Source organism: Zalophus californianus, chromosome X (assembly GCF_009762305.2).
Source record: "Zalophus californianus isolate mZalCal1 chromosome X, mZalCal1.pri.v2, whole genome shotgun sequence".
Classification (NCBI taxonomy): Eukaryota; Metazoa; Chordata; class Mammalia; order Carnivora; family Otariidae; genus Zalophus; species Zalophus californianus.
The window spans coordinates 87,885,860-87,913,596 of NC_045612.1; the positions used below are offsets into that span (position 1 = coordinate 87,885,860).

At 40.8% G+C, this 27,737-nt stretch overlaps 1 protein-coding gene across 4 annotated transcripts in view; it reads right to left on the bottom strand.

The window, feature by feature from the left end:
* Positions 1 to 24,423, bottom strand: part of ZNF81 (zinc finger protein 81) — a 104,243-nt gene extending 79,820 nt beyond the window's left edge. The window contains exons 1-3 of one of the 4 annotated variants that reach the window (XM_035725566.1): positions 24,055 to 24,423; positions 22,112 to 22,139; positions 18,437 to 18,680 (exon numbers count right to left, since the gene is read on the bottom strand). In XM_035725566.1, the coding sequence (XP_035581459.1) occupies positions 18,437 to 18,523 (87 nt within the window). In that variant the 5' untranslated portion in view covers positions 18,524 to 18,680; positions 22,112 to 22,139; positions 24,055 to 24,423. The other 3 variants (XM_035725565.1, XM_027607355.2, XM_035725567.1) reach the window with 3 other exon arrangements.
* Positions 24,424 to 27,737: the final 3,314 nt, after the last annotated feature.

Sequence of the window (27,737 nt, forward strand, 5' to 3'; positions counted from 1 at the left end):
AAAGAAAAAATGAGTATGACAAGACACTGCTCCACAGGGTATGGTAAAAACAGGCACTCTTCTATAACTGATACAACCCACAAGGAAGGCCACTTTGCTATATCTATCAAAAATGAAAATGCATATATCATTTGTCCTGAGAATTCCATTTGCAGAAATTTCTCTTCAAACATACTCCCTTTGGTATTAAGTGAAATATGTATAAGGACTTTCACTGCAGCATTATAATAGCAAAAGATTGGAAATACCTTAAGTGTCTATTAAGAGGGGAGCAGTAATATTTTGATATACCCATATATTGGAGTAAGATTCCAGTTCAGCCTTTAAAAAGAATAAGGAACTAGGGGTGCCTGGGTGGCTCAGTTGGTTAAGCATCCAACTCTTGGTTTTAGCTCAGGTCACGATCTCAGGGTCATGAATTCGAGACCCACGTGGGGCTCCATGCTCAGCAGGGAGTCTGCTTGAGATTCTTTCCCTCTGCCCCTCCCCCTGCTCATGCTCACATTCTCTCTCACTCAAATAAATAAATCTTAAAAAAAAAAAAGAAAAAGTAACTCATTACCCCAAATGATCACCAATATTTGTTATTAAATAAGAAAAGCAAGGGTTGGAAGTGTAAAAATGGGTATAGGGGTGTGTGTGTGTGTGTGTGTGTGTGTGTGCGTGTGTGTGTGTGTGTGTCTGCCTTTGCAAAGTATGTACGGGAGACTGGGGTCAAAATCAGGGGGTACAGTCGTGCACTGTTGGTGGGAATACAAACTGTGCAGCCACTGTGGAAAACAGGATGGGGGCTCCTCAAAAAGTTAAAAATAGAACTACCCTATGATCCTGTAATCACACTACTGGGTATTTACCCCCAAAATACAAAAACACTAATTCAAAGAGATACATGCACCCCCATGTTTATTGCAGCATTATTTACAATAGGCAAATTATGAAAGCAACCCAAGTGTCCATCCATAGATGAAGGGATAAAGATGTGGTGCGTGTGTGTGTGTGTGTATGTATACATGATGGAATATTATTCTGCCATAAAAAAGAATGAAATCTTGCCATTTGCAACAACATGGATGGATCTAGAAAGTACAGTGGTAAGTGAAATAAGCCAGTCAGAGAAAGACAAATACCATATGACTATGACTTCACTCATATGTAGAATTTAAGAAACAAAACAAACGAGCAAAGGAAAAAAAGAGAAAGGAGAGAGACAAACCAAGAAATAGACTCTCAACTGTAGAGAACAAACTGATGGTTACCAGAGGGGAGATGGGTGGTGGGATGGGTGAAATAGGTGAAGGGGATGAAGAGCACACTTATCATGATGAGCACTGAGTAATGTACAGAATTGTTGAATCCCTATATTGGATACCTGAAACTTACATAACACTGTATGTTAACAATACTAGAATTAAAATTAAAAACTTAGTAAAACAATTAGAGGGTACATATGTTTTTCCTTTTCAAAAGATTTTCATTATGAGATATAATATTCATGCAAAAATATAGGAAACATAAATACTTGGCTTACTAATTATTCAAGGCAAATACCTACCTAATTCTCACCCTGGTGTGGAAACAGAACATTGACAGCTCCTTGCCCAGAAGCCTTCCTCATGCTAAGCCCCAAGCCCCAACCCCCACCAATCAAGGAAACCACTGTCCTGCCTCTGAGGGTAAATACTTCCCTGTTTTACTTTCTAGTTTACCACCTCCCTATACCCCGCTGTACAATACAGATTCGTTTGGCCTGTCTTAAAATTTTGGCAAATTGAAATAATACAAATTCTTTTGTGTCTGGCTTCTTTCACTCAATAATTGTGTTCAACTTATTTATCCAGTCTACCATTAATGGACATTTGAGTTATTTCTAGGTTCTGGCTGTTACAAATAGTGTTACGGTGAGCATTTATACATGTGTCCTGGTATATCAGCCAAGGATTTCTGTTGTGTATTTTCCTAGGAGAATTGTTTCCTCATGTGGTCTACACATACCTGGATGAAGAAGGCTAAAATGTTTTCCAAAGAGATTGTGCCAATTTATGGCCCCACCAGCAGCACAGAACTGCAGATATGAGCTAATATATCAACAGCTGTATGTGCTGACATGAGCATATGAGCCGCTGACATGGCTCTGCATCCTCCCAACACTTGTCACTGTCAGTCTTAATTTTTTTTAAGATTTTTATTTGAGAAAGAGAGAGAGAGAGCACGCATGCACGAGCGGGGTTGGGGAGGGAGAGGGAGAAGGAGACTCCCAGCTGAGCCAGGAGCCCGACGCAGGGCTTGATCCCAGGACCCAGAGATCATGGCCTGAGCCAAAGGCAAATGCTTAACTGACTGAGCCACCCAGGCGCCCCTTACTCTTCTAAATTTTAGCCATTCTGGTGAAAGTGTAGTGGTATTACATTGTGGTTTAAATTGTGCATTTCCCTGATGACAAATGAGATTGAGCACCATTTCGGGTGTTTATTAGCTATTTGGATATCTTCTTTTGTTACATGTCTGTTCAAATAAGGCCTCTGACTACTGGGTAGTCTGCTTTTTCTTATTGTTTTGTTGTTCTTTATATATGCTGGGTATAAGTCCTGTCTTGTCTATCTCCTCTATCTGTGGCTTATGTTCTTCTTAATGGAAGTGATAGTAGTTATCACTTATTAGGATAGTAGTTATCTTTGGGAGTAGGAAGTAGAAGTAGGAAGACTCTGGAATGCTAACTCTGGATACTTTCTAGATCTACACAGTGAAAAATCACTGAGCTATACATGTCTGTCTTGTACACTTTTCTGTACATATGTTGTATTTTACAATAAAAATCTTTTAAAGATAGGCTTAATCTATGACCCATTAACTCCACCACTATGTATATAATTAAGAGATAAGGGTACACATGTATATGAGGGGACATGATAAAAAATGTTCACGGCAGCATTGTTTGTAGTTCATATTATATTTCACCAAAAGTAACAGAATTGAGGGGCACCTGGGTGGCTCAGTTGGTTAAGCGACTGCCTTCGGCTGATGATCCTGGAGTCCTGGGATTGAGTCCCACATCAGGCTCCCCGCTGAGCGGGGAGTCTGCTTCTCTCTCTGACCCTCCCCTCTCTCATGGGCGCTCTCTCTCTCTCTCTCAAATAAATAAATAAAATCTTTTTTAAAAAAGTAACAGAATTGATACAAATTTATTTAGTAGGTCACTGTTTTGTGAAATAAAAAGGATAAAATAAGAACATGTTTTCAGCTGCTTTTATTTGCATAAAAAAAACCCTAATCATATAAAGAAAACTAACCTGGTTAAATGTATTAGAGAGAACTGAGCTGAGAGGAGAAAGCTAACTTAGACTGTATACTTTTATATTTTTAAATTTTATATAGTTGTATATTTTTTAAATTTTTGAGCCACGTGTCTATCTCATTATTCAAAAAATTAGACTAAAAAACTTACTAATATCCTTACAGTGATAAGACAGTGCTTCCATAACATAAAAACAGCATGTGGGGCACCTGGGTGGCTCAGTTGGTTAAGCATCCGACTCTTGATTTTGGCTCAGTTCATGATCTCAGGGTTGTGAGACTGAGCCTTGTGTCAGGCTCCTCATTCAAGCAGGGAGTCTGCAGGAGATTCTCTCCCTCTCTCTCTCCCTCTGCCCCTCCCCCACATGCACTCTCTCTCTCTAAAATAAATAAATCTTAAAAAAAAAAACAAAAACAGCACGCTATTAAAAAATTCTGCATGGAGGGGCACCTGGGTGGCTCAGTTGTTAAGCATCTGCCTTCGGCTCAAGTCATGACCTAGGGTCCTGGGATCGAGCCTCACATCGGGCTCCCTGCTCAGCAGGAAGCCTGCTTCTTCCTCTCCCACTCCCCCTGCTTGTGTTCCCTCTCTCGCTGTGTCTCTCTCTGTCAAATAAATAAATAAAATCTTAAAAAAAAAATTCTGCATGGAGTACTAGGTGTCATATGAAAACAATGAAGTGTGGATCACTACATCAAAAACTAATGATGTATTGTATGGTGACTAACATAACATAATAAAATAAAATTTTAAAAAAATTCTGAAAACAAAAAGAGCTATTTGGAATAAAAATATGTAACAGCATTAATGAGAGACACCAAAGAATAACTGGAAGATGGTTTTTTAAAAAAACTACTAGCAACAACAGCAAAAGAGAAAGAAATGGAAATCAGTAGAACAGAGAATTTTTTAAAATGGAGTATCGGGCGCCTGGGTGGCTCAGTCCATTAAGCGACTGCCTTCAGCTCAGGTCATGATCCTGGAGTCCCGGGATCGAGTCCCACATCGGGCTCCCTGCTCAGCAGGGAGTCTGCTTCTCCCTCTGACCCTTCCCCCTCTCATGTGCTCTCTCTCTCTCTCTCTCATTCTCGCTCTCTCAAATAAATAAATAAAATCTTTAAAAAAAAATAAAATGGGAGTATCAACAACCAAATAAGTTTTCTGGAAGGCAGAGAAAAATGTGTGTGTGCGAACAGAAAAGGACTAAAATGGAAACTAGGCTTTTAAAATTCTGCACAAAACTGATTTCCCACCTAGAATTCTACACCCAGCCAAAAATATAAATTTAGCATCAGGGTCAAGTAAGTATATTTCCATGGCATATATTACTCTTTTATTTTTATAAATATATTTACACAATCATATATATATATTAAATAACACATTCTTGCATGACATTGTCAAACATACAAAATTTCATTAAAATCTACCTGTCATGCATTCATTCTCAAGGATATACTGGAGGATGTGCTCCTACAAAATGAGGGGGTAAATCAAGAAAGAGGAAGACACAGGAAACAGGAAGAAAGACAGAGGATCCCAAGAAAGGGGATCTGACACAAGACAGAGGTGAAAAGGAATTCTTGGGGGATGGCAAAGGGAAGGCACCACAGTAAGAGCTACGTATGAAGCTGAGAGCCACCTGACCAGTCTTTAGCAAGTCAACCAGCTCCAGGAGAGACCTCAAAGACCAGCCATTGATGCCAAGAGTTGAGACCAGCTCTACCTATTACTAACTGTGTGAACGTGGGCCAGATACTTTTACTCTATGCCTCAGTTTCCTCTTCTATAAAATGGGAATAACAACGGCACCTACTTCTCAAGGTTGTTATGAAGATGTCTTAGTATATGTTGTGTGCATATAACAGTGCTGGTACATAGTAAACATGATATGAGTGTTTATAATTATTGTCATTATGATTATTACCTAATATGTTTGAATATGCAGAGAGGAGATTTAGACAACTGTGAAGAATTTGAAGTTGAATCACTGATATGTGTCTAGTAAAGCAAAGAAATGACCAAGCCAGAAAATTATTAATTCCAGGGAAAAGAGGGGTGCCTGGGTGGCTCAGTCAGTTAAGTGTCTGCCTTCAGCTCAGGTCATGATCCCAGGGTCCTGGGATCGAGAGCCATATCGGGCTGCCTGCTGAGGGAGCAGGGAGCCCGCTTCTCCCTCTCCGACTCCCCTCTCTCTCTCTCTCTCTCTCTCTCTCTGTCAAATAAATAAATAAAATCTTAAAAAAAATTTTAGGGAAAAGAAAGAGTTGTACAGAAATGGTAATCACAGCATAGATACTACATGACTCAACTACAAACAATCACAGTAATAAACACTGATGAGGAATCTGATCAAAACAGTAATATTTATAGACAAATATGTATGTTAGTGGGGGTGTATGGAAAAGTTAAATCTCTGCCTTCCATAACAGAAAGTCAATAGATAATGGCCAAAACTTAGAAAAAAAATCGAATCCATTAAAAAGATTAAAAGTGCTTGCCTCCAGTGAGCCAGAATCCGGCAAAAAACAAAGCAGGGAAGAGCCATTTTTAAAAGACCACTTAGAGAACTGTTTGCCACCCTTTACTACTTGTACATAAAACTAAAAACTAATTTCAAATTACAAAGTGGCAAAAAATATTCACAAAAATATACAAGAACCATAATGAGTCATGAACCCTAATATTAAAAAAAAAACTTTAAAAATCCATAAGCTATGAAACCAGAAATCAAGTAGAAGAAAAAACTCTGGAAAGCACACGAACACATGGAGGCTAAACAACATGCTCCCGGGGGCGCCTGGGTGGCTCAGTCGGTTAAGCATCTGCCTTCGGCTCAGGTCATGATCCTGGGGTCCTGGGATCAAGCCCTACATCAGGCTCCCTGCTCAGTGGGGAGTCTGCTTCTCCCTCTGACCCTCCCCCCTCTCATGTTCTGTCTCTCTCTCACTCTCTCAAATAAATATATAAAATCTTAAAAAAAAAAATAAACAACATGCTCCTGAGCCACCAATGGGTCAATTAAGAAATCAAGGAGGGGCGCCTGGGTGGCTCAGTTGGTTGGGCGACTGCCTTCGGCTCAGGTCATGATCCCGGAGTCCTGGGATCGAGTCCCGCATCGGGCTCCCGGCTCAGCAAGGAGCCTGCTTCTCCCTCTGACCCTCCCCCCTCTCATGTACTCTCTCTCTCTCATTCTTGCTCTCTCAAATAAATAAATAAATCTTTAAAAAAAAAAAGAAATCAAGGAGGAAATCAAAAAATACATATAGACAGATGAAAATGAAAACAATGGTCCCAAATCTTTGGGACTCAGCAAAAACAGTTCTAAGAGGGAAGTGTATAGAGATACAGGCCTATCTCAAGAAGCAAGAAAAATCTCAAATAAATAACCCAACCTTACACTTAAAGGAGCTAGAAAAAGAAGAACAAAAAGCCCAAAGCTAGAGAAGGAAGGAAATAATAAATAGTAGAGCAGAAATAAATGAGATAAAGACTAAAAAAAAGCAATAGTAAAGGGCAATGAAACTAAGAGCTGCTTCTTTGAAAAGATCAACAAAATTGATAAACCTTGATCTCATCAAGAAGAAAAAGAGAATACTCAAATAAATAAAATCAGAAATGAAAAAGGAGACATAACAAGTGACCTCACAGAAATATTCTTTTTTATACTATAACTTTTTATTTTTTAGGGAGAACAGTATAATGAAATTTAAGCAAGTAAAATAAAAGAAGGCCAGGCATGGACCTACAGTGACTCTATGTCCTCACCCAAGGATGTGTCCCTCTGATCATAAGAGAGTATTATGAAAACTTATATGCCAACAAATTGGACAACCTAGAAGAAATAGATACATTCCTAGAAACAATCTCCCAAAATTGATTCAGGAAGAAACAGAAAATTTGAACAGACCCATAACCAGCAAGGAAATTGAAGCAGTAATCAAAAAACTCCCAACAAACAAAAGTCCAGAACCAGATGGCTTCACAGGTGAATTCTACCAAACATTTAAAAAAGAGTTACTACTGGGGTGCCTGGGTGGTGCAGTCAGTTGAGCTTCCAACTCTTGGTTTCAGCTCAGGTTGTGATCTCAGGGTCGTGGGATGGAGCCCCTCATCAAGCTCCACACTCAGCACAGCGTCTGTTTAAGATTCTCTCTCCCGCTCCCCCCTCTCCCTTTGCCCCTACACACACACTCTCTCTCAAATAAATAAATAAATAAATCTAAAAAAAAATAATACTATTCCTTTCAAACTATTCTAAAAAGTAGAAGAGGAAGGAAAACTTCCAAATTCATTCTACAAGGCCAGCATTTCCCTGATACCAAAACCAGACAAGGACACTACAAAAAAAGAGAACTACAGGCCAATATCTCTGATGAACATAGATACAAAATCCTCAACAAAATATTAGCAAACTGAATCCAACAATATATTTTTAAAAATCCTAACCCTAACCCTAATCCACAGTCAAGTGAAATTTATTCCAGGGATGCAATGGTAGTTTAATATTCACAAACCAGTGAGTGTCATACATCACATTAACAAGAGAAAGGGTAAAAACCATATGATCATTTCAACAGATGCAGAAAAAGCATTTGACGAAGTACAACATCCATTCATAACAAAAACTCTCAATAAAGTGGGTTTAGAGGGAACATGCTTCAACATAGTAAAGGCCATATATAAAAAAACTCACAGCTATCATATGACCTCACTAATATGAGGAATTCTTTTTTTTTTAAAGATTTTATTTATTTATTCATGAGAGACAGAGAGAGAGAGAGGCAGAGGGAGAAGCAGGCTCCCAAGGAGCAGGGAGCCTGATGTGGGACTCGATCCCAGGACTCCGGGATCATGACCTGAGCCGAAGGCAGACGCTTAACCATCTGAGCCACCCAGGCACCCGATATGAGGAATTCTTAATCTCAGGAAACAAACTGAGGGTTGCTGGAGTAGGGGTGGGGTGGGAGGAATGGGGTGGCTGGGTGATAGACATTGGGGAGGGTATGTGCTATGGTGAGCGCTGTGAATTGTGCAAGACTGTTGAATCACAGATCTGTACCTCTGACACAAATAATGCAATATATGTTAAGAAAAAAAAAGAAGAAGAAGAAGATAGCAGGAGGGGAAGAATGAAAGGGGGAATCGGAGGGGGAGACGAACCATGAGAGATGATGGACTCTGAAAAACAAACTGAGGGCTCTAGAGGGGAGGGGGGTGGGGGGATGGGTGAGCCTGGTGATGGGTATTAAAGAGGGCACATTCTGCGTGGAGCACTGGGTGTTATGCACAAACAATGAATCATGGAACACTATATCAAAAACTAATGATGTAATGTATGGTGATTAACATAACAATAAAAAAATTAAAAAAAAAAACCCTCACAGCTAACATCATAGTTAATGGTGAAAACCTGAAAGTTTTCCCTCTAAGATCAGGAACAAGACAGGATATCTGCTCTCACCACTTTTTTTTTTTAAAGATTTTATTTATTTATTTGAGAGAGGGAGAGAGAGAGAGAGAGAGAGTACAAGTGGGGTGGAGCAGAGGGAGAAGGAGAAGTAGAACCCTGCTGAGCAGGGAGCCCACCGTGGGGCTCGAACCCAGGACCCTGGGATTATGACCTGAGCTGAAGGCATACGCTTAACTGACTGAGCCACCCAGGGACCCCAATCTCACCACTTTTATTCAACATCCTAGAAATCCCAGCCATAGCAATCAGACAATAAAAAGAAATAAAAGACATCCAAAGAAGTAAAATGTCACTATTTGCAGATGACATGATACTATATAAAGAAAACCCTAAAGACTTCACTAAAAAACTACTAGAACTGATAAATTCAGTAAAGTCGCAGGATACAAAAATCAATATACAGAAATCTGTTACATTTCCATACACTAATAATAAAGTAGCAGGAAGAGAAATTGAGAAAACAATCCCATTTATAATTGCACCAAAAAGAATAAAGTACCTGGGAAAAAATTTTACCAAAGAGGTAAAAGATCCATACTTCGAAAACTATAAAACATTGACTTAAAAAATTGAACATAACACAAACAAAAGGAATGACACACTAAGCTCATGGACTGGAAGAATTAATATTGTTAAAATGTCCATATTAACCAAACTGAGCTAGCTATAGATTCAATGCAATCCCTATCAAAATACCAGGTACTTTTCGTGGAACTCAAATAATCCTGAACTTTGCATGGAACCACGAAAGGCCGCAAATAGCCAAAGCATCCTTGAGAAAGAACAAAGCTAGAGGTATCACACTTCCTGATTTCAAACTATACTACAAGGCTGTAGTAATCAAAACAAAATAGTACTGGCACAAAAACAGACACATAGATCAACAGAACAAGATAGAGAGCCCAGAAATAAACCCACACCTATATGGTCAACTGAAAGGGAGGTAAGAATATAGAATGGGGAGAAAACCGTCTGTTTTCAGTAAATGGTGCTCAGAAAACTAGATAGCTACATGCAAAGGAATGAAAATGGGCCACTTTCTTACAACATACATAAAAATAAACTCAATGGATTAAAGATTTAATTGTGAGACCTGGAACCACAAAACTCCTAAAAGAAAACACAGGTAGTAATCTCTTGGACATTGATTGCCCTTAGCAACCTATTTATGGATATGTCTCCTGAGGCAAGAGAAACAAAAGCAAAATAAACTATTGGGACTATACCAAAATAAAAAGTTGTTTTTTTTTAAAGATTTTATTTATTTATTTGACAGAGAGAGACACAGCAAGAGAGGGGACACAAGCAGGGGGAGTGGGAGAGGGAGAGGCAGGCTTCCCGCCGAGCAGGGAGCCCGATGCGGGGCTCCATCCCAGCACCCCGGGATCATGACCCGAGCCGAAGGCAGACGTTTAACGACTGAGCCACCCAGGCGCCCCCCCAAAATAAAAAGTTTTTGCACAGCAAAGGAAAGCATCAACAAAACAAGAAGGCAAACTAGCGAACAGGAAAGGATATGGCAAATATATAATAGTCCAATAAGGGGTGAATATCCAAAATATACAAAGAACTTACACAATTCAACACCAAAAAAACCCAAAATCACCTATTAAAAACTAGGCAGAGAGGGGCGCCTGGGTGGCTCAGTTGGTTAAGCGACTGCCTTCGGCTCAGGTCATGATCCTGGAGTCCCGGGATCGAGTCCCGCATCGGGCTCCCTGCTCAGCGGGGGGTCTGCTTCTCCCTCTGACCCTCTTCCCTCTCGTGCTCTCTGTCTCTCATTCTCTCTCTCTCAAATAAATAAATAAAATCTTAATAAATAAATAAATAAATAAAAACTAGGCAGAGGACCTGAAGAGATACTTTTCCAAAAAAAGACATACAGATGGCCAATCGGCACAAGACGAGATGCTCAACATCACTAATTATCAGGAAAGTGCCCATCAAAACCACAATGAGATACCACCTCACACCAGTCAGAATGGCTAGAATCATAAAGATAAGAAATAACAAGTGTGGGCGAGGCTGTGGAGAAAAGGGATCCCTCATGCACTGTTGGTGGGAATGGAAATGGGTGCAATCACCACGGTAGACAGTATGGAGGTTACTCAAAAAATTAAAAATAGAATTACTCTCCATGATCCACTGATGCCACTACTGGGTATGTACCCAAAGAAAATGAAAATACTTATTCAAAAAGATATATGCACCCCTATGTTTACTGAAACATTATTTACAATAGTTAAGATTAAGGAAGCAGCCCAAGTGTCCATCAATAAATGAATGGATAAAGAAGATGTGGTACGTACACACGTACACACACACACACACACACACACACACACACACACACACACACACACTGGAATATTACTCAGCCATAAAAAAGAATGAAATCCTGGGGCTCCTGGCTGGCTCCGTTGGTGGGGGCTGTGACTCGATCTTGGGGTTATGGGTTCGAGCCCCATGTTGGGTATAGAGATTACTTAAAAATAAAATCTTAAAAAAAAAGAACGGACAGGAGATCACACAAGGAAAACACTTTCCCAGAGCCACTGACTGGAAAAATGCGAGGGGCTGATTATTGTGCGTTTTTACAAGCAGTGGAGCTCAAAGACTGGAGTTTTAGAGGTCTGAGCCATGGCTGGTGTGGAGCCCAGCAGGGGCTACAGTGTTTCTGCAGAGAAGGAGGGTGGAGGCCTCGGGGCCCACAGCGTGCTCTGAGGATTCCCTGGGACACACTGGGAGAGATGGTTCCCCTTCTTGGAGGGCATCCGGAAGAGGTGGACTTGACTCTCAGGGGCCAAAAGAGCCAGCAGGCACCAACGTGCTCCCCTGCCACTTAGCATAGGGGCAGAGACACCTGCTGAGGGCGGCTAACCTGGACACTGGCATTCTGTTGCGTTTTATGCTAAACTCCAAGCTCCTGCGCACTGGTGCAAATGCCCTTTTGGGACAAACTGACCCCAGCCCCAGTGCATCAAGACCCATCCCTAGCGGACCAGTGAAGGACCACACCATGCTGGGTCCCTACAGTTTGGAGTTTTGGAACTCAGCCGACCTGCCTGGGATAAAAGACAGGTGCACTGATCTGCCGGGCAGGCAGGTGGCCCGGACACTGACAGGGTGAAGGCAGGGATCTGAGGGACACCTGGGACACACGAGGGGAGAGTGTTCACTCTTCTGTGAGGGCTTCCCGGACAGCAACGGGCATGAATTCCCCTCTCCAGGGATGAGGGAGAGGACGGGTGCAATTTTTCTCCCCTGCTCATCAGCATCAGCCAACAGTGGAGGCCTGAGCTGCTTACACCAAGCCCCGCCCCTCTCTGCTCGGCAGGTGCTTCTTTACTAGGGCAAGTGTGCCTGAGACCCTGAGCAGCAGGCCCCTCCCCCAGAAGACCAGCACAAACCCCCCACATATACCACATCTCCTGACCACAGAGTGCTGCAAAGCTTCAGCTCTACTGGAAATAGCATCAGGTCTCTTTTAACAGGCAGACCCTGGAGCACACGTAGTTAAAACTCGCCATACTCTGGCCAAGGTCCAAACACTGCCCCCCACTGCAGGCAAAGAGAAACTCCGCAGAGGACTGACTGGAGGGGAAGAGCGGTGAAAACACAGCAGCAGAGTGCAAACAGTATACACAAGGGACACTTCCTGAAGCACCAGGCCCTAGACAGTGTATGACCTCTTCTTCATTAAGCCATTACTCTCGGAAGCAAGAAACATTACAGGCTCTCCTAACACACAGAAGAAAACAGAGACCGAGGGGCGCCTGGGTGGCTCAGTCAGTTAAGCGTCTGCTTTCGGCTCAGGTCATGATCTCAGGGTCCTGGGATCGAGCCCCACTTCAGGCTCTGCAGTCAGCGGGGAGTCTGCTTCTCCCTCTCCCTCTGCCCCTCCCCACTGCTTGTGCTCTCTCTCTCTGTCTCAACTAAATAAATAAAATCTTAAAAAAAAAAACAACCAGAGACCTAGACGAAATGCCAAGATGGAGGATTCATCCCAAAAGAAAGAACAAGACAAGGTCACGTTCAGGGATCTAATTCAAATGGATATAAAGTAATATGCCTGATGCAGGATTCAAAGCAACAATCATTAAGGAAACTAGCTGGGCTTGAGAAACCTTGACCTAAAAACTAGTCAGGCCTAAAAATAAAAAATGCTATAACTGAGATGTGAAATGGATTGGATGTAATGACCACAAGGATGGAAGAAGCAGAGGAATGAATAAATGATATAGAAGATAAAATTATGGAAAATAATGAAGCTGAAAATAGGGAAAGAAAAATATTGGATCGTGAATGTAGAACTGGGAACTCAGCAACACCATGAAGCATAATAACACTCATATTATAGGAGTCCCAGAAGAAGAAGAAGAGAGAAAATGAGGCAGAGGTTTATTTGAAGAAATTATAGGTGAAAACTTCCTTAATCTGGGGAAGGAAACAGACATCCAAATCCAGAAGGCATAGAGAACTCCATCAAAATCAACAAAAGCAGGCCAACACCAAGACGCATTGTAGTAAAATTTGCAAAATACAGAGATAAGGACAAAATCCTAAAAGCAGCAAGGGAAAAGAAGTCCCTAACTTATAAGGGAAGACAAATAAGGTTAGCAGCAGATTTTGCCACGGAAACCCGGCAGGCCAGAAGAGAGGGGCAGGATATATTCAATGTGCTAAATGGGAAAAATATGCAGACAAGAATACTCTATCCAGCAAGGTTGTCATTCAGAATAGAAGGAGAGATAGTTTCCCAGACAAACAAAAACTAAAGGAGTTCGAGACCACTAAACCAGCCCTGCAAGGAATATTAAAGGGGACTCTTTGTGTGGGAAAGACAGACCAAAAGCAACAAAGACTAGAAAGGAAAAGAGAAAAGCTCCAGAAACAACTACTTAACAAATAATACAATGGCAACAAATTCATATCTATCAATAATCACTCTGAATGTAAACGGGCTACATGCCCCGATCAAGAGACATGGGGTATCAGAACGGATTAAAAAAAAAAACAAAAAAAAAACAAGACAGTCATTTTAGACCCAAAGACACCACTGGATTAAAAGGGAGGGAGTGGGGAACCATTTATCATGCTGACAGACATCAAAAAAAGCTGAAGTAGCCATACTTATATCAGACAAACTAGATTTTAAAACAGACTGTAACAAGAGATGAAGAAGGGCATTAAATATAATTAAGGGGTCTATGCATCAAGAAGATCTAACAATTTTAAGTATTTATGCCCCCAACCTGGGAGCGCCCAAATATATAAATCAATTAATAACAAACATAAAGAAGCTCATTGATAATAATATAATAACCGTAGGGGACTTTAACACCCCACTTACAGCAACGGACAGATCATCTAAGCATAAGATCAACAAGGAAACATGGGCTTTGAATAACACACTGGACCAGATGGACTTAACAGATACATTCAAAACATTTCATGCTAAAGCAGCCAAATATACATTCTTTTCGAGTGCACATGGGATATTCTCCAGAACAGATCACATACTGGGTCACAAATCAGGCCTTAACCTGTACAAAGAGATTTAGATCACACCATGCATATTTTCAGACCACGATGTTGTGAAACTTGAAGTCGACCACAAGAAAAAATGTGGAAAGAAGACAAATACATGGAGGTTAAAGAATATCCTACTAAAGAATGAATGAGTTAACCAGGAAATTAAAGAAGAATTTTAAAAATACATGGAACCAAATGAAAATGAAAACACATTAGTCCAAAACCTCTGCAGCAAAAGCAGTCCTAAGAAGGAAGTACATAGCAATACAGGCCTGCCCCCAGAAGCAAGAAAAATCTCAAATATAGAACCTAACCTTACACCTAAAGGAGCTAGAAAAAGAACGGCAAATGAAGTCTAAAGCCAGCTGAAGAAGGGAAGTAATAAAGATTAGAGCAGAAATAAATGATATAGAAACAAAAAAAAGTAGAATAGATCAATGAACCTAGGAGCTGGTTCTTTCAAAGAATTAACAAAATTGATAAACCCCTAGCCAGACTTGTCAAAAAGAAGAGAATGGACTCAAATAAAATCACAAATGAGAGAGGAGAGATCGCGACAAATACCACAGAAATACAATTATAAGAGAATATTATGAAAAATTATATGCCAACAAATTGGGCAATCTGGAAGAAACAGATAGATTCCTAACCAAAACTGAAACAGGAAGAAAGAGAAAATTTGAACAGACCAATAACCAGCAAACAAATTGAATCAGGAATCAAAAATCTCCCAATAAACAAAACCAGGGCCAGATGGCTTCCCAGGGGAATTCTACCAGACATTTAAAGAAGAGTTAATAGCTACTCTTCAAAAACTATCCCAAAAAATATAAATGGAAGGAAAACTTCCAAACTTATTCTACAAGGCCAGTATTACCTTGACTCCAAAACCAAAGACCCCACTAAAATGAATTACAGGCCAATATCCCTGATGAACATGGATGCAAAAATTCTCAACAACATACTAGCAAATCAAATCCAACAGTACCTTAAAGGAATCATTCACCACGATCAAGTGGGATTTATTCCTGGGCTGCAAGGGTGGGTCAATAACTGCAAATCGATCAACATGATACACCACATTAAAAAAAGAAAGGGTAAAAACCATACGATCCTGTCAATAGATGCAGAAAAACAATGTGACAAAATACAGCACCCTATCTTGATAAAAACACTCAAGAAAGTAGGGTAGAAGGAACATACCTCAACATCATAAAGGTCACATATGAAAGACCTAGAACTAACGTCATCCTCAATGGGGAAAAACTGAGAGTTTAACCCCCAATGTCAGAAACAAAGACAGGGATGCCCACTCTCACCAATGTTAATTAACATAGTACTGGAAGTTCTAGTCTCAGCAGTCAGACAACAAAAAGAAATAAAAGGCATCCAAATCAGCAAGGAAGAAGTCAAACTTTCACTATTTGCAGACAACATGATACTGTATGTAGAAAACCTGAAAGACTCCACCATAAAACTGCTAGAACTGATACACAAATTCAGTAAAGTCACAGGATACAAAATCAACATACAAAAATCTGTTGCATTTCTATACACCAATAATGAAGCAGCAGAAAGAGAAATCAAGAAATCAACCCCATTTACAATTGCACAAAAACCATAAGATACCTAGGAATAAACCTAACCAAAGAGGTAAAGGATCTGTACTCTGAAAACTATAGAACACTTATGAAGGAAATTGAAGAGGACATAAAGAAATGGGAAAACATTCCATGCTCACGGATTGGAAGAACAAACACTATTAAAATGTCTTTACTACCCAAAGCAATCTACACATTTAATGCAAGCCCAATCAAATAGCACTGGGCTTGCATTTTTCACAGAGCAGGAACAAACAATTCTGAAATTTGTATGGAACCAGAAAAGACCCCGAATAGACAAAGCAATCCTGAAAAAGAAAAGCAAAACTGGAGGCATCACAATTCCAGACTTCAAGCTCTATTACAAAGCTGTAGTCAGGGTGCCCGGGTGGCTCAGTCGGTTAGGCGGTTGCCTTCGGCTCAGGTCATGATCCCAGGGTCCTGGGATCGAGCCCCACATCGGGCTCCTGCTCAGCGGGGAGTCTGCTTCTCCCTCTCCCTCTGCCTCCTGCTCTGCCTACTTGTGCTCTCTCTCTAGCTCTCGTTCAAATAAATAAATAAAATCTTAAAAAAAAAGCTGTAGTCATCAAGACAGTATGGTACTGGCACAGAAACAGACACAGAAATCAATGGAACAGAATAGAGAGCCCCGAAACGGACCCACAACTATATGGTCAACTAATCTTCGACAAAGCAGGAAAGAATATCCAATGGAAAAAAGTCTCTTCAACAAACAGTGTTGGGAAAACTGGACAGCCACGTGCAGAAGAATGAAACTGGACCACTTTCTTACACCATCCACAAAAATAAACTCAAAATGGATGAAAGACCTAAATGTGAGACAGGAATCCATGAAAATCCTAGAGGAGAACACAGGCAGCAACTTCTTTGACCTTGGCCACAGCTACTTTTTACTAGACACATCTCTGGAGGCAAGGGAAACAAAAGCAAAAATGAACTACTGGGACTTCATTAAGACAAAAAGCTTCAGCACAGCAAAAGAAACAGTCCACAAAACTAAAAGGCAACATACAGAATGGGAGAAGATATTTGCAAATGACATATCAGATAAAGGGCTAGTATCCAAAATCTATAAAGAACTTATCAAACTCAACACCCATAAAACAAATATCCAGTTAAGAAATGGGCAGAAACATGAATAGACATTTCTCCAAAGAAGACATCCAGATGGCTAACAGACACATGAAAAGATGCTCAACATCACTCATCATCAGGGAAATACAAATCAAAACCACCATGAGATACCACCTCACACCTGTCAGAATGGCTAAGATTAACAACACAGGAAACAACAGATGTTGGCGAAGATGCGGAGAAAGGGGAACCCTCTTGCACTGTCGGTGGGAATGCAAGCTGGTGCAGCCACTCTGGCAAACAGTAGGGAGGTTCCTCAAAAAGTTAAAAATAGAACTGCCATATGACCCAACAATTGCACTACTGGGTATTCGCCCAAAGGATACAAAAGTACTGATTCGAAGGGGTACCTGCATCCCAATGTTTATAGCAGCAATGTCCCACAGTAGTCAAATTATGGAAAGAGCCCAAGACATCCATCAACTAATGAATGGATAAATTAGACATGATATATATATCTATATCTCTCTCTCTATGTAGTGAAATATCTATATATATAATGGAGTATCTATCTATCTATACATATAAATATAGATATATAACGGAATATTATTGAGCCATAAAAAAGAATGAAACCTTGCCATTTACAATGGTGTGGCCAGAGCTAGAGAGTATTATGATAAGCGAAATAAGTCAGATAGAGAAAGTCAAATACCACATGATTTCACATATATGTGGAATCTGAAAAATAAAACAAACAAATCAAAAAACCAAAAAAAGATCCTTAAATACAGAGAACAAACTGATGGTTGCCAGAAGGGAGGCCGATGGGGTAATGGTAAAACAGATTAAGGGGGATTAGGAGTACAAACTCCCAGGTATAAAATAAATAAGTCATAGGATGAAAGGTACAGCCTAGGCAACAGAATCAACAATACTGTAATAACATAGTACGGTGACAGACGGGGATTACACTTATTGTGATATTTAGTAACGTATAAAACTTTCCAATCAATATGTTGTCCATCTGAGGGGTGCCTGGGTTAAACAGGCGGTTAAACGTCTGACTCCTGATTTTGGCTCAGGTCATGATCACAGGGTTGTAAGATTGAGCCCTGTGTTGGGCTCCATGCTGGGCGTGGAGCCCGCTTAAGAGTCTCTCTCTCCCTCTGCCCCTCTCCGCAAGCCCCCTCTAAAAAAAATATGTTGTATATCTGCAAGTAATATAACATGGTATGTTAATTATCCTTCCATAAAGAAATCCATAAACTAAGATAAATAAAGCAGCAATGGGCAAGAGAAGAAAATTCACACAAGGGAAAAGAATGACCAATAAAACTTCTCTGATTATGCTGCTTGCTTAAAGAACAAGTCATACAAATTAATGAGTTACTATCTTTCATTGTAGATTCCTGGCCCTGGGTACCTCTTCCTCCTCACCTCACAGGAGTTGTCACATCTCCCCACAGCTCGAGCCAGGGATGGCCCAGGAGAACTCCAGTTGGCTGGCATGTTCCTGTTGGGCATCAGCCCTCCAGCTCTCTTGCTGATGCTCCTCCCACGAGCCTGAAGCCAAGTGGGCTCCGTGGACTCAATCAGAGCTGAGCTGCTGAGGCCAGAAGACAGTTCCTGCAGCCTCCACTGTGGGGTCTGGCCCACAGGCTCAACAGAGACTCCAAGAAACCTGGAAAGACAGGGTCCACATGGTCAGTCATTCAGCATTGACCCCACAAATGCTTCCTGGGGGCACAAAAGTACAGTTCCTGGCCTTGGATACTGTGGGATAGATGAAGTCCAGCCAACACCCATTCTAGTCATTCATCAAAATGGAATATGAGCAAGAAGACCATGACGTTTGGACGAACATTCTTTAAGCCTTAAATTCTCACTCTGCCAACTTTTAGCTATGAGAATATAAAAATGTTTCTTCACTTTTCAAAATGAGTCAAAACTATTCACCTCAAGGGGTTGTGAAAATTAAATGAGATGACGTTTATAAGGCACTTGGCAGCAGGCTGGCCCCAGGAAACATTTAATTCAGATTAGCAAGTATTGTCATTACAAGGGATCAGGCAATATGCAGAAGTAGGTACCTCACTTAATTTGCACAACGATCCTCTCACCCATGTGTTGCCATAATTATTATTATTTCATTTTATGCACACAGAAACAGAGGCCTAGTGATATTAAGTCAAAGCCAGTCTACCTGGCTTCAAAATTTACATTCTCAACACTATAATTTTCAGTATCCTTTGTGTGGTAGGCTTAAAATAAACATGGTTCTGTTTAACAGATGTTGAAAACATGACTGTGATTTGGAACTAAAAAAAAGTAGAGTTTCTTAAAACAGAAGAGATAGGCCATAAGGAAAATGCTAATAGCCTGAGACTCCAATGTCCTAACTACCTCAAAATATGCAGAGATAAAACTGTTTCTCCTTTTACAGGATCTAGGGAGGAGAGGGTGTCTCTGTGTCTATATTTAGAAACAATTTTATTCTGATCAACTAATAAAAGCACTACAGATTTAGTCATTCTTGTTGGGAAGGGGAAAGTGTCCTTTATAAAATGGAGAGGAACTTAATTAAGGAAAACAGAAGTAAGAAATGGGATAAAGAAGAAACAAGAAAGTAAAAAAGGAATAAAATAAAAGGCATGAACAAGTTGAATTTTAAACACATAAACATGATGTTATATCAAAGAAAGAGAGACTATGCTTTCTTTCCTTATGCCCATGGAACTTGTACAGAATTTCATTAGCTATCTTGGCCACGAAGAAAATCTGGTAGGGGCACCTGGGTGGCTCAGTCACTTAAGTTAAGCGACTGACTCTTGGTTCCGGCTCAGGTCATGATCTCATGGGTCCTGGGATCGAGCCCCATGTAGGGCTCTGTGCTCAGCGGGGAGGTTGCTTGAAAGATTCTCTCCCTCTGACCCTCACCTCGCTCACTCACTCTCTCTCTCTCTCTAATAAATAAATCTTAAAAAAAAAAAGAAAATCTGGCAGATGTTTTAATGTTGGGAATTGACAGGCTACATGGTCTGATCATAACATAAGACGTTCAATATCATTAGTCATTACAGAAATGCAAAGCAAAACCAAAATATTCCATTCGTTAGGAGACCGCTTCACATCCATGAGGATGGCTAAAATAAGGGGTAAAGAAAGACAGTAACAGGTATTGGTGAGATGTGAATAAATTGGAGCTCTCATATACTGCTGGTAGAAATGGAAAATGGTATAGCCACTCTGAAAGTTTGGCAGTTCCTCAAAATGTTACCCACAGAGTCACCATATGATCCAGCAATTCCACTCCTAGGTACCACGCCAAGAGAAATGGAAACACATGTCCACTCCAAAACTTACATACACAACTATTCACAGCAGTATTATTCATAGTAGCCAAAAAGTGGAAACTACCTAAATGTCCATCAACTGAAAATGGATAAACAAAATTTACTATACCCATACAATGGAATATTATTTTACAATTAAAAAGAAGTATTGATACGTGCTACAACATGAATAAACCTTGAAGTCATTATCTTTTTTTTAAAGATTTTACTTATTTCTTTGACAGAGAGAGACACAGCGAGAGAGAGAACACAAGCAGAGGGAGTGGGAGAGGGAGAAGCAGGCTTCCCGTCGAGCAGGGAGCTTAATGCGGGGCTCGATCCCAGAACCCTGGGATCACGACCCGAGCCGAAGGCAGATGCTTAACGACTGAGCCACCCAGGCGCCCCCCTTGAAGTCATTATCTTATGTGAAAGAAGCCAGTCACAAAAGACCACATATTTTATGATTCCATTTATGTGAAATATTCAGAATAGGTAAATACATAGACACAGAAAATTGGTTAGTAGTTGCCTAGTCTGGGGGTGTGGGATGGCAGGAATGGTGAATGTCTGCTAAGGTGCATAAGGTTTCTTTTCAGGGGTATTGAAAATGTCCTAAAATTAGATTGTGGTCATGACTGTACAGCTCTGTGAATGCACTAATAACCTCTGAACTGTATGCTCTAAAAGAATGAATTTTATGGTACTGGAATATATCTAAATCTATTTTGTATATCTAAATAAATCTGTTTTAAAAGAAATGGAAGACTTGCCTAAATAACCCAGGATCGAAGTGGGAAGTCAATACAGAAGCTACACAATTATTACCAGAAGTCATGGAACACACTAAAGTCATACAGAGTGAAACGTATAGCTTTAAATGGTTTGATTTTAATTAAAAATAAATATAACAAAAAAGAGCTATGTATTCAGCCTAAAACATTAGAATTAGGAAAAGCAAAACTAGGCAAAGCCCCCCCAAATAAACTAATCATTAATAAAAATAAAATCTTAAATAATTCAAATAAATATAATAGGGGGTTTAAAGAAAACAAAGAGCTGGTCCTTTAAAATGACCAATGTCATAGATAACCCCTAGCAAATCAGATAAAGGAGAAGAGTTGGGTTTTTTTTAAAGATTTTACTTATTTATTTATTTGAGAGAGACAGTGTGTGTGAGAGAGAGAGCACAAGCAGGGGGAGCTGCAGCTTCTCCCTTCTCCCTCTCCCACTCCCCCTGCTTGCGTTCGTTCCCTCTCTTGCTGCCTCGATCTCTGTCAAATAAATAAATAAAATCTTAAAAAAAAAAAAAGAATACACATTCTCTTCAAGCACCCATGCAACATTCTCCAAGACATACCACACCCAGGGACATAAAACAAACCTCCGTAAGTTGAAATCACATGATATACATCCTCTAATATCACCAAATTAGAAATCAATAACAGAAAGATAACAGGAAAGTCTCCAAACGCTTGAAAATTAAACAATACATTTCTATATCATCTATGGATCAAAGAGGTGGTCTCAAGGCAAATTAAAAAGTCACAAATGAAAATAAAAATACAACATACCAAAATTTGGGGGATGCAGATAAGGCAGTGTCGAGAGGGAAATTTATAGTATTAAAAGTTTACATGAGAAAAGAATTAAGGTCTTAAATCAATACTTTAAGCTCCCATCTCAAGAAACTAGAAAAAGAACAAAGTAAACCAAAGCAAGCAGAAGGATGGAAGTAACAGATGTAAAAGCATAAATCAATGAAATTGAAAACACTTACCAAATTGTTGAATCACTCTATTGTACACCTGAAAAAAAAAATAGTTGAGATAAAATATACATGTAAATACAGAAAAAAAGAAATTGAAAACAGATAAACAATACAGAACAATCACTGAAAGCAAAAGCTGGTTCTTTGAAAAGATTGATAAAATTGGTAATCCTCAGGCAAGACTGATAAAGATAAAAAGAAACAAGATATGAATTACCAATACCAGAACTGAAACATAAGATATAACTACAGATGCTGCGGCTATTAAAACGAAAGGGATTACCACAAACAACTTAAATACACATAAATTCAACAACTTCCACAAAACACAAACTTCCACAACTCACCCACTACTAAATATGTACTCTGAAAAAAATTAAATAGATAATCTGAAACTACTACAGAATTTGAAGCCATCATCAAAAAGCTTCCAAAGGGAAATGTCCAGGCCCAGATGGTCTCACTGGAGAATTCAACCAGTTAAAGGAAAAATTAGCATAATTCTACATAATCTCTTCCAGAAAACACGAAAGAAAAGAATACTTCTTACTTCATTCTATGAGCCAGTACTTACCCTAATACTAAAACCAGACAAAAACAGTACAAAAAACTAAAACTGTAGGCCAATATCTTTCATAAACCGAGTTACAGAAAATCCTCAAAAAAAAAAAAAAAGGCAGTAGCTAATCCATTCCTGCAACATATAAAAAGAATTATACACCACAACCAAGTGAGATTTATTCCAGGAATGTAAGGCTGGTTCAACATTCAGAAATCAATCAGTGCATTCTCCCATACTAACAAGCTAAAGAAGAAAAATCACAAGATCATATAAATTCATATAGTATTGACGAATTTCAACACCCATTCATGATAAAACTAAATAGACACATAGATCAATGGAACAGAATAAAGAACCTAAAAATAGCCCCACACAAGTATGTGCAATTTATTTTTCACAAAGGTGCAAAACAAGTCAAAGAAGGATAGTCTTCAACAGATGGTGCCTAATTGAACATTCAAACAGATGAACTTCAACCTAAGTCTCACTTTATACGACACTGAACTCAAAATGCACCACGAACAGCAGGAAGGAGAAACGGAGCAATCACCAACACACTGGAGAATTTCTCTCTCCTCAGGAACAGGAGACAAGGACAACAAAGAGCGTAAATTTTGTATGACACAGTTGACAACTAAACAACTAAATATTATTTTTGATTAAAATATGGAACATTTATAAAAATTCACCACGGCCTAGGCCATGAGTCTTCTCCTGTTTCGAGGAATGAGCTTCACGTAGGCATTTTTCTGACCACAGAAAACTAAGGCTAGAAATCTATTAAAAAGATAAACTTTTGGAAACTAAAAACGCACTTCTAAATAACTCGTGGTAAGAAGAAAAATCAACTCTTAGGGTACACTTAGAACATAATGCACCGAACCTTGTGGGTCTTAGAGTGAACTTCAGGACCTTAACGTTGAGAGAAGAGGAAAGCCTGCAAAATAATGATCGAATCATCCAATCCGTTAGACAACCGATTCCACCACTGACCACACAGAATCCCCCAACACTCACGCTCCCCGGGGCCCCATCACCTCCACATCCCTCCGACACAGAGCATTGAGATCCTCCTGACAACTATGAAACCACCGCTGAGAACCGTAGCCGCTTCCGGTCACCACCCCCTAGCACCGCCCCTTCTCAGGGTTTGGGGCGACGAACGAAGGGGGCGTGGTCCTGCACACGCGCAAAACTACATTCGAAGCCGCTGTCCGCCCAGAGTCAACGTGGGGATGTTACGGAATTGGTGCTTTGGAGCGTTCAGTGCCCCTAGGCCGCGTTGCCAGGAGGGGAACGTGGCCGCGCCCAGGTCGCGCTTCCCCGTGGGGTGCGCCATGTTGGAGGAGTGACCCTTCCGTACCGAGGGTGAGGAAGCCTCTAAACTTACAGAGCAGAGCCGCGGAGCTGTCTCAGTGGCGGGGAGCATGGGTGGCGGCGTTCTTTTGGGCGGTCTTCCTGGAGGAGGAGGTCTTTGGATCTGCACTCTGGATCTGTGTAATGATGTTCAGAGAAGCTGAAGGGGGGCCTCTGGAAAGACGCAGACGTACCAGTAGCTGTGCTCTCCTGGCAGATACCACACGATGTGAAAGCGGGGGAGGAGTCAGACTGGTTTACAGTGCTCTCCTGGAACATACCACGAGCGAAGAAGGGGAAGAAATTGGGAGTGTGCAAGCCTCCTAGGACATAGCACTGAGGGAAAAAGGGGAAGTCAGTGTCAGATTCCCCTCTGTTGTACTTGTAGGGGTTGGCTGCGGGTTCTGAATGCTCCCATAGTCTACATTATCTCCCACTCCAGCAACCCCTGATGAAATAAAATATGAATCAATAATACTTTTTGATTTTTCCTTAATCTAAAGCAATATGTCAATAAAAGCATCTTCAGGAAACTATTATTTTTATTTCCACATAAAATAAAATCTGCACTGTGATAGTGCCCTTTTGAAAATGTAGCTTTAAGACAAGACTGATTCTGCCCTTCAACCGGTTTGCTGTCCCTAATATTACTTCTAATATAGAAATTCCCTTCTATATTAGATGCCCATACCCTTCTAGGACGTAGTCACTGGGGTAGAAAGGGAAGAAGTCCTGCTGCCCTTTACCTGGGAATGCCTACTTTTCCTTCAAAACCAAGTTCAAATATTGCCTCCTGCAGGGAGTCCTACAGGCAGAAGTCCTCCTACAGGCAGAAGGCTCTGTACCCCACTGAAGTTTTCTCTGAATCCTCAGGTGAGGAAGGTATTTTGAGGGGACCCGACACAGGCTCGGGTATGGACTTACTGGATGCTCTCAGTCCAGTCACATCCCCTCTGGGGCTCAGTTTCACAATCTGGAATGTAAGAGTGTCCTACTCAGTCTAAGACCATCTGGGACTAATTTGTAGTCTGACAGATCCATCAATCAATGAGGGAGACCACACACCAGAGGAACCATGGCACCACTAAACAAGGGAAAAGATAGAGTTACATTATTCGGAGGAATGGTGAAGTTCAGATGAAATAGAAATGAAGCAGTGTTCTGGTGACCTTAAGGCAAAATGGAGCTGTATGTGAACCACAAAGTGAACTTGAGTCCTGTTTTCCTGAAAACAATAAAGTTAAGATAGATATAAAATGTTGTGTCTAGATACCTCTTATCTCTGGTCGGGGTTGGAAATCCTGGCTGCTGCTTTGTGTCTATGTGACTTAGAGTCTCCAGCAAGAGTAGGATGTTTCGTTTGTACTGATACCATTTCAAATAGCAGCTTTCTGATAGTCTGTGCTTGTAGAGAAGGAAGTTTCCCAGTGACTGAGAAAGCAGTAGTCACTCAAAGTAGAGTTCTTTGTGGCAGCACGTCCTTGGGAGAAATAATGTTTCCCGATAACTTTGCATCTGACTTTATCTGTGATTGTTCTCCTAGCCTGATGAATGGCAGGGTAGATTTTTATAGTCTGAGCTAATTTTTTGCTTTCTTAGAGGGTTGGACTCTAATTATTCCAAATTCTCTTTCTACATATATAGCCCTGGTCTGATAGTGTACTGAATGAAGAAACGAAGAAGGAATTGAATCAGTAGTAGCTTGTCTGACGTGCTTCTATATAGAGTTTCAAGAATCACTGTTCATGTTGTTGAGCATCTTAATAGTACTACAGTTATATTAAAAAAAAAAAATTGACCCGGGCGCCTGAGTGGCTCAGTTGGTTAAGCGACTGCCTTCAGCTAAGGTCATGATCCTGGAGTCCTGGGATCGAGTCCCGCATCGGACTCCCTGCTCAGCAGGGAGTCTGCTTCTCCCTCGGACCCTCCCCCCTCTCATGCTCTCTCTCTCTCTCTCATTCTCTCTCTCAAATAAATAAATAAAATCTTTAAAAAAATTTTTAAAAAATGGACCCATTAGACCATTTCAGAGAAGAAGGAAAGATAGAGCCAATAAGCATATGAGGAGGTGTTCAAAGTCATTAGCTATCAGGCAAGTACAAATCGGGACATGATGAGATGACATCTTATACCCACTCAATTTACAAAAATTTCAGTCTGACAATACCCAGTATGGAAGAGGATGGGCACCCACAGGATCGTTTTGCCCTGTGGAAGGAATGTGAATCAGTGTAACCTCTTGTAGAGAGCAAAATGGAGTCTGTCATGTCAAGCAGGAGCCCGTGTCGAGCAATGATGCAAGTAGGTAAAGGTACCGCAGCTGGGAGGGATGGCCGGGACCAGCATCAGCTGACACCCCAGAACTGATAACAAGCAGAACCAGAGGAGGTCTGCAGGGGCCCAAGACCGATTAAATCCCTTTAAAAAGGGGAGGATATTTGCAGCAAACCGCCAGACTCTTCAGACATGACCCCTCTATGTCTGACTGCTTAGAAAAGGCAACTGCCTCCGATAGCTGTGGCCGACGGATCTCCGAAGAGAACTGAGATCCTTCACTGCTTGAACATAAGAAGCAGTAGGTGCCAAGAGCTGCCCCAGACTGGGCAGAGGCCTTATCTCAATTGCATGCTCACAGACTGACTTTGTGTTTCCTTTCTTAACGTCCTACACCCTTCTGCTATCTTGTTCGTGGTGTGGTTGGTCTTCTGTCCTGCTCTGTGTGCTGTGTAAGAAGCCAGGTTTAATCACATGGTGAAATGCCATTGAGTTTGGAGTCCCGAACCTGCTTTATAATGGTGATGAACTTTGCTTTATGACTGAATAAAGCTGACGTTGTGGAAAGACACAACTCACGTGTGCACCTTCATAGCATGCTTATGACACCGCTTTAGAAAATAGGTATTCCCTCCTACAAGTGAATATTTACATACCTCACAATCCAGCCAGTCCACTCTTAGGAATGTATCCAAAAGAGGGTAGGGTGCCTGGCTGGCTCAGTCAGTTAAGCATCCGACTCTTGATTTCGGCTCAGGTCATGATCTCAGGGTTGTGAAATCGACCCCCAAGTTCAGGCTCTGTACTGGGCATGGAGCCTGCTTAAGATTCTCTAGCTCCCTCTCCCTCCACCCCTTCCCCCCCACACACCCTCTCTTTGTCAAACAAACAAAAAGGTACACTCCCCCATGAAACCTAGGATGTGCATGACAATCCGTTCACAACAGAAAAACGTAGAAACAAAACTGGATGCTCATCAACAGGAGTCAAAATGAATAAACTAGAATAATACTCAACAATATGGATGAACATTAAAGGAAAAAAACCCTGTAATTCCCGAAAGATTATATAAAGCATAACACACTTTTATAAGAATAAAAGCTACTAACATAAAGAACGTAAATTATTTAGGACTGTAGGTAATTGCAATAAAATTACGTTAAAAAATAAAAGGTTTATGAACTTGGAATTCAGGATGATGTTTACCTCAGTTAAGGGGAGGCGGGGCAATGAATTGGGGGACCACATGGATAGATGCAGGTTATCATCAGGGCCATACAAGGGGTGGTAGGCACATTAAGTGCTAACTTTACTATCAAAACTATTTAAATTAGGGGCGCCTGGGTGGCTCAGTCGGTTAAGCCTCTGCCTTCGGCTCAGGTCATGACCCTGGCGTCCTGGGATTGAGTCCCACATTGGGCTCCCTGCTCAGTGGGGACCCTG